Below are 13022 nucleotides of genomic sequence, written 5' to 3' on the forward strand. Positions count from 1 at the left end.
AAAGCACAATTTATTTGACCATTGCTAATTCATGCGAATATTCAGCATGAATAATCGTTCAGTTTTCACATGTGGTCTCCACGATCGTCCATGTTCGCGAGAATGAAAGTGTACATATCTGCTTGAAAATAACCTTGTTACGAGGAGATAAAGAAATCAGAGTTCGACACACGATTCGTCTTTGTGCCACTAAATTAATTCAATGCGTCTTCCTTAATTGGATTTTGTGTATATAAAAATACGCTTCTTTTCTTAGATTTTCTGTGTATTAAATATGCATTCACCAGTGGATTTTGTGTGTATTAAATATGCATACTCGAAAGTGTTACATTTGAAACAAATTCCAGCGATCTCGATCGCGAAACAAAATCGACGAAGTTAAGAAGCACGTGACGCGGATCGCGCGACTCATGAATTTTAATACGAAATATCTTCCTCTGACGTTGATTGCCAAGTGACAAAAACAGATGACATTTCTTTAATTATTGTCGATCTTTTTCCTTCAATCGAGGCAACAAGCAAGTAATTGCGTATTATGGAGAAGAACTGATTACCTAGAAAATCGTGATTTGTTTCAAGTTCTCCAATCGTATTGAGAACAATAGAAAAAAGAAAAAAAAGAGAGGAAACAAATGTGAAACAAACGAAACACATGTGAAAGCAAAGCGTCATTTTCTATTTAACACGATCGACACAAAAATCAAGCAGTTTGAATATTCTTCAACGAATTCGCATTTCTTTCCTGAAGTGTCACCGCAACATCGCAATAACCTAAGATCTCAAATAGATCCGCAAAGTTTCAGCTTTCTTTTTTTAAACGTAAAATATCCAAAACTCGATGAAGAAACGAACGCAGATATTGCGTGTTATCGGGATGAAAAATTCAATTATCGATGGAAAAATTAAGTGCTCATGGCGTGATCGCATTGGCTCACGTGTTAAACCGTAAACAATTGCAAAACAAAAACAAACGAAATAAATTTATCGGTGTTTTTGATATTCAGTCGACAACCAACGCCTCGTGCAAGAAACTTCATAAATCTCGATTATATTAAACAGCCGCGTCGATCGCCGTTTTCATTGCTTCCAAGAGAAGAAACTTGTTTCGCTTCACTATTCTTCGTGTCGTGTTGCAAACTGGAGTGTTCTTCGTTCATCGACAGTGTCCACTCATCGGTTTGTTTCTTTAAACGACGTACGAGTTGACGTTCAACGTTCCGAGATCTGATAAAATCATTTGAACGATTCAATTGAACGAAATGCTTTATAATGTACATTGCACTCGCTAATTGGCCAAGGGAACAGTTTACAAGTGTTTCAAACACGTTCCGAACCAGAAACGGTGATAACGCGAGTGAATTTGCTGCGTACGCGAGTTCGATGGTTCTGAACGATTTACATAATGTTGCTTTATCGACAAGTTGATAAGGGAGTTCGTGCCCCGAATCTAGGCCGTTCTTTAATGTTCAAGTGAAATTAGGTTGGACGTAGGTCAAATCGTCGTCTAGATTAGACGGTTCACATGTCCTGTGTCATTTCACTCTGTCATTTATATCTTGAATAATAATAACCGGTCGATTTTCATACGTACCTGCACGTGCCGCGTTACACAACGAGAAATACGTACGTACGTGCGACACAGTGTAAACTACAAATAGGGTGATGCCTAGTAACGTTTAATTAACCAACCACTATTTTATCAGACGTTTCAAGTCCACGCCAGAGGCAGAAGATTTGATGCACTTCTGCTTCTCCTTTTTTTTTTTTTTCTTCTTCACGCAACAGCCGCGGCGTTTGTGAACGAAACTCACCGTTGTAAAAGTGATAAACCCTGTTAAAAAAATAATTTTAACGTGCCATTAAATTAATGTTCCGTTGGCAAACGAGAGACAATAAATGTAATTAAGCGGATAACGATTTGTATCGTGGCGCAATTAATAACGTTAAATTGTACTCTAAATTAATTGCTTGTTTGGAGATTCACGAGGGCACTTTGTGGAAAATTTTGAACGCGGTTTGAAAGAGAGATTACTTTTATTTTGACAATCTTTGAACTTTAAGGTGATATTACCACGTCAAGATCAAGGTCTTTGTCTTTCCTTTGCGTTCCAACATTAGGGGAAGCACACGATATCCAGATGCTCGTTCGTGTTTCGTTCTGCAGGATCTGCAAGAGGGAGAACGATTTTTTGCCCGTGACGTCAATGGTTAAGAAGAAAACGAAGCCAACCCGCGGCGGTCGTTTCAGCTTTATCTCGGTTGTTCTTCGACCAGTTTCTCTCCGTAAGAACTGGTTGGATTCTGTAAACGTCACGCAACAAAAGTGTTTCTCAGAAGCTTGCTGAAATTTTCAGAAGTCGTTTGTGGTCCAGCGGCAGGTTTCTAAATGGGCCATCATGCAGATTTCATTTGGCCGAGCAGGCGGAATGAAATTTTTCCAAATACAATTATAGACGCTGGCTAAAACGTAGATACGTGTTTCGTCGTTAAACTGATCATTAACTGTGTTTCAGATCGTATCGTGTTTAATAATTTTTAATAATTATACTTGCCTTTGAAAAAGTGGCTTGCCATCACGATTTGTCATTAAATCGTTTTTACGATCGTTAACGAACAATTTTTATCATTAAATTGCCAATTAATATTAATTTTTAATTAACTTGCCGCCTCTGAAAAAGCAAAACGTGTCGACGATTTGTTGTATGCTTGTTGGAAAACATGACGAACCAAACGGAAATATACGCGAAATATCATTTGCTACGTATTCCGTGAAATTATCTTCTTCCGTTTCATCGAATCGAATATTTATTCTCTGAAGAAAACTAAAACGCGTGTTTAGTCGATATCGAAGTATCTAACGAAAGGAACATGGAGAAATTACATGGATAAACATGGAGTAGGAGAGCCAGCTTGATCTTCGCATGCATTATCAAGCTTGTTTAAAAGGTTTCAAAGGTTTTAGCCGTCGTTCGTTGTTTGTTAAAAAATTCCGAGATAAAACTTATAGAAAGAGCTCATCTCACCGATTTCAACGACAATTGGTCATCTAATTTTCGAAGGACGCTTGTTATTTCTTTTCGTTTGTTCGTTTGGGTTAGTCAAAAGTCCTGGCCGATAGAATTTAACTGGTAACACTGTCATAGTATGTATATATTTTAGAGATAGTAAATTATGTTCTACAGGGTGATGTAATTTTTTATATATTAATTATATTAATTTTATTTAATATTTTTACTATATTAATTTTATTTAATATTTTTTATTATATTAACTTTTATTTAATATTTTTTTCTTCTTGGTTCTTTGCGGATATTTTTAAAATACAGGTTATATTGTACAAATGTGAATTATCGATATTTATTTTGAAAATTATCGCTCAGACTGAAAGAGCAATACTTTTTTTTAAAAATATCTCGGTATTGTGTACGAGATGACGATGTGTAGCTCACGATCTTCCAAGATTTGGATGGCCAAAAGGATCACTAAAATGTTGGAGAAAAACCCAGAATGTCGATCCGAGTTGAACGTGTCAGCATTCTTCTATCTAATCTCGTGAGCTCGAAATTTAGGGGCACTCAAGTGAAATGACTTTACTTAAGTGCACCCCAATAAAAATAATCTCCGACAATTAAATTTTATCGTTCTACCAAAGAATAAATTTCGAGTCAAATGTTTTTTAAATCTCATCGCGATCTTTGCATCCTCTATTTAATTTGTTCATAGTTCTTTGAGAAACAATCAGCGAATGGCTAAAATCTTCTGAAGAGGATAACCTTGATAACGTGGGACAAAGTCATTGTGGGGGATGTGAGTCCCCTAAACGTCGTGATTTATTGAAATCAATGCTGTTGTATCTCGTTTAATGGATGTAGCGTATAAACGAGATCGTCAGGTTGTAATTAGTTTGGGAATCTGGTCGTAGATGCAATCAATGCTAATTCGTATAGATTCCGCGAAACGCATAATCGGTCTGTCGTCAGATTTTTCTGTTACAAACTTGACGTGGAAAAATGTCATTCAAGGCGCAACCTGGTTATTAACAGCCTATAAAAATGGATTACATTTGCATTTTGTATGAAATTACAAGTCACGTCCAACTCTGGAATAACAACACGATGCTTTGTTAGTGATATATATATATATATATTAAAGAAGATGGAAAAAATTAAGCAAGCTCTTTGTACTTGTTCGTTGTATTAATCGATTTGCGACGAATGACGTATTTACTATGCTTCTATTTGCCATTTTCACGAATGACACGCTGGTGTGGCAAAACACCACCGGACAATTTTCATACGTGCAGGATTTCGCAACAGTATTAAAAAATCGTGATCATGCATTTTTTTTTTTTTAATACGTCGATCTGCAATACACAAACAAATGGATAAATCTGATCGTATGCAAAGTGTTCTCTGAAAATGTATCATCAAAATGCAACAACGAATGATAAAACAGTAACGAACTAAATTTATTTAATTTGATAATAAATTTATATGACGTCAGATATCATAATAAATATATTTTTCTTACAAATTTGATAATTAGTTCAAATACGAAAAAAAACATGTGCACAGTCCTATACAGCTTTTATCTTATCACAATTAGGTCATTATCCGATAGTTTAATAAATTGTTCATACTTAAAAGAAAATTACGACAAGTCCAGAAAAAAGAAGACACTGGAAAATTATTTTGAGATTCTTTTGTGATTTAGAACGATATGCTCTATATAAGAGATTGCTCGCGTATTTGTATGATTACGTGTATCAGTAATTGGCATGTTATACAATAAATTAGATTCATATTATGTACTATTTTCATAACTCACATTCGATTCTGACGTTCTCTGGAAATACCTGTTTTTACTATATTCATAAGCTATGTGTTTTAATGACTAATTTCCTGCATCGAACAAAAACAAAATTTTTATATCGTACTAGTCGTTATAATCTCGTAAAAAGAAACATACAGCAATAAGCTTCGGCTCGTTTTAAAGATTGAAACCTCTTCAAAAATGCATCATGTTCATTTTATTCAAAGATATTTTTCTATCACGTTGGGACTGTAAATTGATGAAAAATAATTATACATCAAGGCTTTAATCTTCGAATCTATTGTAGATTCAATCATGAAAAACATTTTTCACTTTGCCTTTATATAATGTGACAATTTATAACATTTTCGAGGAGGAAAGTGTCTTTACTTTTTCATTTGCTGCGTGATGTAAAAATATCTTCGAATAAAATGAATTTTGCAAGTATAGAGTCAAACTTCGAAACGAGCTAGGATTTACTGTTATGCGATTTTGTTTGCCTACACGTTGTAATAATTTAAATATCTAGTATATTCCGAATATTTATACGAGTCACTATATTCGTATCTAGATAGCAACAAAGATAATAAATTTTTGATGATTTCTTTTTTTTTTTTGAGAAATTATTATCCTATATATTGAATATTTATTACATTTATGATTCCCTAGATAATTCATTAAGCCGATTCGTTATTTTCCGCGATACGTATTCTCCTGATTATTTGCGCAAGTAGTAATTACATTGCGTCAAACTAACATTTTCGCGTTAAAGCGCGAAAGGTATTATAATTTTTATTCAAAGTGTTTCCACAATTTCTTTCAATCGTGTTTTGACGTGAAATAGATCATTTTTTTGGTCCATCAACGGCAGTTAAGACATTATTTTCATATCAAAGTGTGAAAAATCGTCAGCGATTTATGCATTACAATACGATTATACTTTTTACACGAATTAATAATCCAAGTTTGTCTTCGTGTATTTTCCTCGGCAATAAATCTCTATGATATTTAATATTTCAACATTTTGCCTTGCAAGAATCAAGTCGTTACGAATTCTGGTTTCGATTTAATACTAAACATACCGGCACTTTGTATAGGGTATATACCCGTCAGAATTATATATATATATATAGAATTAATATGAGATAAACTCAAGTTAAAACTAAGTCAAATTAAAAAGAATTAGTTAGATCCAAGTGCATTTAACAAATCGTCAAACTCGATTTTCTCGAGAAAAATTTTATTTTTTCTTATCGACTTATTTTTATTTAGACTCTGCACACTGTGGTTGGTTGTACCACGATTTCGAAAACAATCGATTCGACAAATGATCGGTAATTATGAAAGATACAGATAATTTTTGTCGACTTAACATAGAAAACAATGCACAAAGTGACTTAGATGATAAAAAAGAAAAAAATGATTATATATCTTCATCTTTTCTGAGACGAGAATTAAAATGAAAAGAAACAAGAACGAATGCAAAATTTTGAATCAAACTTTCAAATTGGGCGTGCAGAAAGTTACGGTTCGGTGTTGAAAGAAAGAAAGTTCCAATTCGAATTTGAATTCGAAATTTAAATTTCAATCCTTCAAATTGAAGATTAATAAGTACAAACGACACGTAACAAATCGTGATGATGACTGACGCGAAGAAGATTGAAAGCAACATCGCGAAGCAAGAGGTTAAACTCGTTATAAACGCTGGCAATGTTTATTTTGTATAATTGAAAGTGTAAAGAAACGCAATGTCAACGTAATCGCATACGCTAATAAACACACGCGTGTTATAAACATGGCGTGTTGAATTTTCATATAAATGTTTCTTGACACACCTGTTAACGACGTTAATAAATCTGTCAATTATTTGCTCTAATTGCGTCATTTGTATTTCCTAGTTATTACCTTTCTTTTTTTCTTCCTTCTTTCGACATTAACGCGAAAGACGATGTATTTTTTTTCTTTTTTGGATCTCCATAAATCGTTAACGAGCACCGAGTTGGACTCTGAGACTCGAGCAGGGATACAGATCGTGGAATCGAAGGCGCAAGAACGAAAGTATGCCGAGCCGCGACACACACACACACACACACACACACACGAGGAAAAACTGCAAAGACACATTTGCACGTGCGTTCGTTACATGGTGTTGTATTCTTTCAGGGCAAGAACACGGTGTATACTTAGTTTAGATGGAAGTATAAGGTTGGGAAAGAAAGGCGATTGCTTTCGGGCGTAATGCGCAGCGTTTATCTCGCAGACTTGTTATGTGTACACGGAAGTTGCACACCTGTGTGGCAACAATGTGATTTGGAACAAATTGTTACCTGCAAATCCGTCAGGGAAGCGTAAGTCTTAGACGTTTTGCCTAATCACTGTTCTCATAGCGTTCGGTTAACACCAGAAGAAATCTCGAATGTTTTAACGGGTGAATGGCGATACAAGATTTTTCTATCGGATGATTATAATATGGTCGAGACAAAATTGTTACGGAGAGAAACAATCCGCTATTGCACATCGAAATTTTATTGGCAGTGAGCCGACATGTGTTTTTATTATTGACTTATAAGAAAGAAAGTTTAAATTAGAAGCAAATTGTTTCACGTAGGTGAAAACAGACTGGAGAATGTAAGAAAATATTCGATTTTATCTGACGTGAGATCTACCAAACTACATGGGAGTCGAAAGAAAAAAAAGTCTCTTTCATGATGTGCTTAATGGCACTTTGTGTTTTATCTTATTCTCAATCAGGAAAATGCAAAAATTTTAATTCGTTTCCAGTCATCCCAAGAAATATTGAGAAAGCGGTACAATTTGAAAATTGATATCCTTTTTCTGGTTTCACCAAGTGCAAAATTCGCAAAACTTTTCCACTCCGTTTTTAAAGATCGATTCTGATTGGAACTAATTTTTTCCCTCTTTCCGTTACGTCATGTATGTAATAATTTTATCTGCTTATCAATCATCTATGTGACGTTAGTGTTGCATCGAGCATAATCGCGCTTCAATATTATATCTTTTCGTTTGCGCAAAAATTTGTTGCGCTAGGGATTTTTGCTTATTCTTTCGACGAAGCACGAACAGAAATGCATCGATAGAAATTTTCTGCGGATAAGCTGAAAAAGTGACGTTATTAAGGGACATTATAAATCAAAGAATGTGACATGAACATTTTAATAAACGAGGATTTTGCCAACATGAGGTAGATGATCGACGACATATTGAATTTTGAAAAAAAACTGTTTCTCAAATAATAATAATAAAAAAAAATGTATTATTTAAAAATTAGGATTTCGCGACAATTGTGAAAGGGATTGAGAAAGCATAGAGAAAAAGAAATTCTTTTCTCGTTACAGAATTCGAAAGGAGGCCTGCGGATCCAATTACGTCGCGTTTCGTCTGGTATTTGTCTCAACGCGACAAGAAATAAACGTTTAATCATTTAAGAAAAGAAAGCGTCTCTATTTATGAACATTCCGCGAAAATAGGTCTTCAATTTGGCTTGAAGAATTTGTTCTATATATTTTTTTTTCTTATAAAAATAACAGACATTCTTTCATTAGAATATCCGACTTTGTTGGACTTTGTGCTTGTTCGAACGGAGCGTTCAGCGTTGATTGACATAATTAGTATCTTCGTTTTAATTGTACTGGAAATTATCATAAATCTGTATGTAAATAAGTACCTTTCAGAGAACGCGTATTATCGCGCAGAAATACTGTATAAATTGCTAATGCTTCGCACTTAAAAAGAATATTTAATGCGAACATTTAATACTATATACTTTAGTATTACAAGGAATATTTAATACTATACTTTGATATTATAAGGATAATGCATAAACAACGTTACACTTCAGTAATTAATTATTTCATTTATGTAAAAACTCAATCTTGTAAAAGGATATGATTCTTTTGCTTACAAGTTGATTTCGGTATTCTAATAATTTTTATCATCAGCGAATTAAAATATCCAAATAGATATCTCGTTGAGATCAAGGATGGATTTAATCTGCATTGACAGCAACTCTTCAATTTAAGCGCTCAGCGATGTATGTACGAAAAATTAAAGCTTCAAGCAAGAGCTATAATGGTTGTATTTACACCAAATGAACTAATGCACTTTCATACCTCAAATTTATGCATGTATTCATATGGTTAAACGAGTATTGGTATAATATACGAGTACGAGTTTGTTGGAACAGAGGGTGAATGAATCACTTTGAAATATTCATCTTTTTCTTTGCTACCTCGAAGTTTATAAAATATTACTAATCGCCCAACGAAACTTAAACTGATAGCCAGATTGCACACGAAAGTAAACTGAAAATTATAATGATATGTTGATATGGATATTGCTTATAAAACAATAATTTTGCACCGGTTTTTTTAATGCTATACTGTCTCAATGTTGGCTCAAAATTTCTCGTCGACTCTGGGAATATTGTGCCAAAACTGTACTGTCAGTGGTACTATAACTTTATAGAAGAAAAATTACAGGACAATCCATCTTTGCTTATTCGAAAGCACCGAAAATTTTGCAAATTCAAACCTCTTTATGGACAGTCACGATTTAAAGCAAATGATTTAACAAAAATTTGTTGTACAATTTCTTTTCTTACAAAGTTCAATCAAAGTATCGATAATTTTTCCTCGAGCAACTAAATCTTGCGAGTAATCATGATTCTTTTATGTGTTTCATTGATAGATTGGTACACAGTACCAAGATTACATTATTTACATGCTTACATTACACTCGTACCTCAATGATTTACAATTCATATTTACATTACTTTACGTTTACATTGTTTTACATGTTTGCATTATGTTCATACATTAATCATTTACAATATTTATTCTTTGAATAATCTTTAATTACATGTATTTAGATATATATACATATATAATTATATTGGCACTGAAAATAATTTCCTATTAATATTAAATTATTTTACAATTTATTTCATTTTATTTTACAAAATTATTTGTTGTCCTTGAAATTGCGCGATCAAGTTTATAAGATCGAGTTGCGATAATTTTAGTATCACTTTTTTGTTAGATGCGTCAAAGTTTGATTTGTTAGTGAGGTGTTGAGTGAGAAGTTGATGGTTTAATCTTGGTATCTATTAATCTTGATCGAAGTGTTGGTCGTCGTAAAAAACTTATTAATAATCGATAGTTTTATTAATAGACCATAATTAATATTTTCTTGCTACGCATAAATCGTGCAAATCACCTGAGTCGATCGTTCGTATTTTATACTTACAATTAAAGTTGGTACATGATACAATAATAAACAGCTCGTGGAAGGATCTTTCGATTGACAGAAGCTAGTGGAAATTTCTTTCCTTCTCTGTGAATGCCCGTGTGAAATAATTCCAGATCATCCGAAATAATTTCACGAAATAGTTCCAGTTTGTTCTATTAAGTCGACGTCGTAACCTGCGTTGCATTCGTAAACGTCGAATTTCATTTTCAGACGTTACGTTAATCTCAAACTTCAACACAAATTATTTGGAATAGCATTTTAAACCTGCTCACCAGTTAATTTTTCCCCTGCGATTTGTTAATATTTTCTTTCCAGCTTTTACCATCTTTGTCGAGTATTTTATTTTTATTTGATTGATTCGTTATGCAACTGATGACTGGCAATCGTAGAGAGAAGAAAGACAATTTTCTGCTTTAGATGGCTTTCGGAGCTTCGCGTTGATACTTCTTTATTTCCTCTTTATCCTTCGTTGTTAACTTTACACCTAACGCAATAAATTGTCCAATTTTCCAACTTGTAGTTCTAATGTCACGTTTGTCAAAGGATTGTGTTTCAACGTTACCCGCAAGGCATACGTCATTGTCGAAAGAGCAATCGCTGTCGCACTCACTGTCTTCCGATTCCGCTCTTCTCTGACAGCCTCCCTCGCAGATTTTTCTTCTTTTCCGTCGATCGCTCACGTAAATCTGACTTGTTGCTACCTCAGACACGCGCGATATAAAGGAAACTATTAATTACAATATTCCTCTCTCTTTGCTCATTATTATTGACGTAATTGCGACGATGATTGAATTTAATGTCTCATGTAAAATGTAAGAAATCGCATAAAATGAGGCGCGATAAGAGGCACCATGATGTAAATGAATGATGCATGAGATCGGGCGAATAAAAAATGAATAGATTTAAAAGGTTGAACAATGAAAGGAGATCGAGGAGAGTTAGGGAATGAGAGTCATTCAGGAAAAGGGAAATCATCTTTGTGTTACTTGGCGTTTCCGGCGCGACATCCACGCTGAGACCCACGCAATCAATATGACGCGGATTAAGAAGGTACTTTCTCTCTTCCAACGACGGTTTTATGCATCCGAGAACTAGCTCCGCGTACGAAATACGTCTGACGAGTTTTCTGATACACTTCCTCGGCGTTTCCTTTGTCCCTTTCATCCCTTTCGTCCTGCATTTTCGATACCTCGCTTTCGACACTGTCTTCGGTGGGGTAACTTCCTCCAATTCGTCATCTTCAGCCAGACCATCGATCACCGGTTCCCTGCGTTTTCGTCTCTCCGTCCCTTTCTCCGTCTGTTTCGACGCTCGTTCCTCCTTCCACTTTTCGTACTTTCGGCAATCTTTCCGACGACGACGATCCATATTTGACAACGAAGGATTACAAGACTTCAACGCGAGAGATCAACGGTTCGGTTCAGCGCGCTGCAGTTGGGAAACTGATCGTAACAATCGTTTTACATCTTTCCACGAGAAGAATATTCATGATTGATTGGCTGGGTGCAAGTGCATGCTGAATTTTCGAAAGGTTACCACGGCGCGGATTTTATTCATTTTATTTATTTCGGACGCATTCTGTCGGGTCTGTGAATTTCACGGAGAAACCTTCATGCTGAACCTTCTCGCTCGAGACACGTAGATGTCGCTACGTATCTTTGTTAACGGTTAACTTCGCGCTTTGTTTCCGCATTGCTGACAGACGATCTCACCAAGAACGGCAAAATTTCAAGTTCGAAATGGTCGTTCAATTTGGCAATAAGAGTAAAAATAGTTGTTCGACGATGAAACAAATTATGCGGCGCGCGTAATTCTCTGAAGAAACCGCGGAGATTAGATCAAAGTCACCTGCCTTCCGTCGCTCCCTCTCGGTCTTGGCGAATTGTAAATCCTCGGTAGCTCGGTGCTGAGCTCAGGCGATGGCCGTAATTGGTCCGAAATCGGTGCTCGAGATAGAGCGAATGAGGCAACTGCAAAGACAGAGGCTGAAACAGCTGGCAGAATGCGACGAGATAGTCTCCTCGGAAACTGTGAACGCAATCGGCCGTGTGACAGACGTGGTCCGGGCGGCGGACGACAACGCGCCGAGCAGCGACGAGCTCGACGAGGACCTCGAGGAGCAGTACAAAGACCTAAATTTGTATCTCGACTTGCCGAACGACACGTACTCCCTCACCGCGATCAGACCGGAGCTTCCAACCTGTGTCAGATACGGCGTGCGCTCTGGAATGACGCACATTAACATGCCAAAGTTCTCGCCGTTGTCCAGGGGTCATCAAGTAATTAAAATTCTAGGGACCGTGGCGGCCATTAATCCTCCTAGTTCAGAAATGTAGAAACTCGAAGCCATTATCTTTGCATGTTAACGAAGGTTTCGACAGCTCAACGATAATATTGGCAATCGCGGGATCACGCGATTTAAAAATTCAACGATCAATCCAATGCATCGTCAGAGTTGCGCAAGTTTATTGTTTCGTAAGTTTATCACGTGGTACAGTGATGAGTAAAATTGAACATATAATATATATACAGGGTGTTTCGTAACTTGGGACCCACTTCGCGATGATTGTACGCCTAAAAATAATGAAAAAATGTCGTATAAATATATGTCCTATCTGTCTTCGTTTGTGTGATATAATGAATTTTATAAACAGAGCAAACTCTAGTAAGCTAGTCCTACCAGTAATGGTATATTCAATTTTCATAATAATCGTAATTGGGATGAAGAAAACCCACATGTTATTGTGCATTCAAGACATCAACACCAGTTTAGTTTAAACGTATGGGCAGGAATAATTGATAAATTTTTAATTGAACCTTTTTCTCTTGATGGGAAACCAACAGGCACAAAGTACGTTGATTTTTTTGAGCACGCGTTTACACGAAATATTAGAGGAAGTTTCAGTCGATATTAGACTATTCGTATGCGGTTTATGCATGAT

At 35.5% G+C, this 13022-nt stretch overlaps 1 protein-coding gene and 1 long non-coding RNA gene across 3 annotated transcripts in view; one reads left to right on the forward strand and one right to left on the reverse strand.

The window, feature by feature from the left end:
* Window positions 1-9752: 9752 nt before the first annotated feature.
* On the reverse strand, window positions 9753-10805 carry LOC122527223. Of its 2 annotated transcripts, XR_006306311.1 has the most exons (4): window positions 10643-10805; window positions 10353-10564; window positions 10078-10253; window positions 9753-9972 (listed from the first exon to the last, which is right to left on the reverse strand). It is a non-coding gene; the product is annotated as an uncharacterized LOC122527223 (long non-coding RNA). The 2 variants fall into 2 exon arrangements; XR_006306310.1 differs by having other exon boundaries at window positions 9753-10253; window positions 10643-10804.
* A 1194-nt stretch (window positions 10806-11999) lies between these two features.
* Window positions 12000-13022, forward strand: part of LOC122527249 — a 10310-nt gene continuing 9287 nt past the window's right edge. Inside the window, exon 1 of the mRNA XM_043651251.1 lies at window positions 12000-12359. Coding sequence (XP_043507186.1) covers window positions 12000-12359 — 360 coding nt within the window. The remainder of the gene's footprint in view (window positions 12360-13022) is intronic.

The sequence above is a fragment of the Frieseomelitta varia genome, unplaced genomic scaffold (assembly GCF_011392965.1).
Source record: "Frieseomelitta varia isolate USP_RPSP 00005682 unplaced genomic scaffold, Fvar_1.2 scaffold_214, whole genome shotgun sequence".
Lineage (NCBI taxonomy): Eukaryota > Metazoa > Arthropoda > Insecta > Hymenoptera > Apidae > Frieseomelitta > Frieseomelitta varia.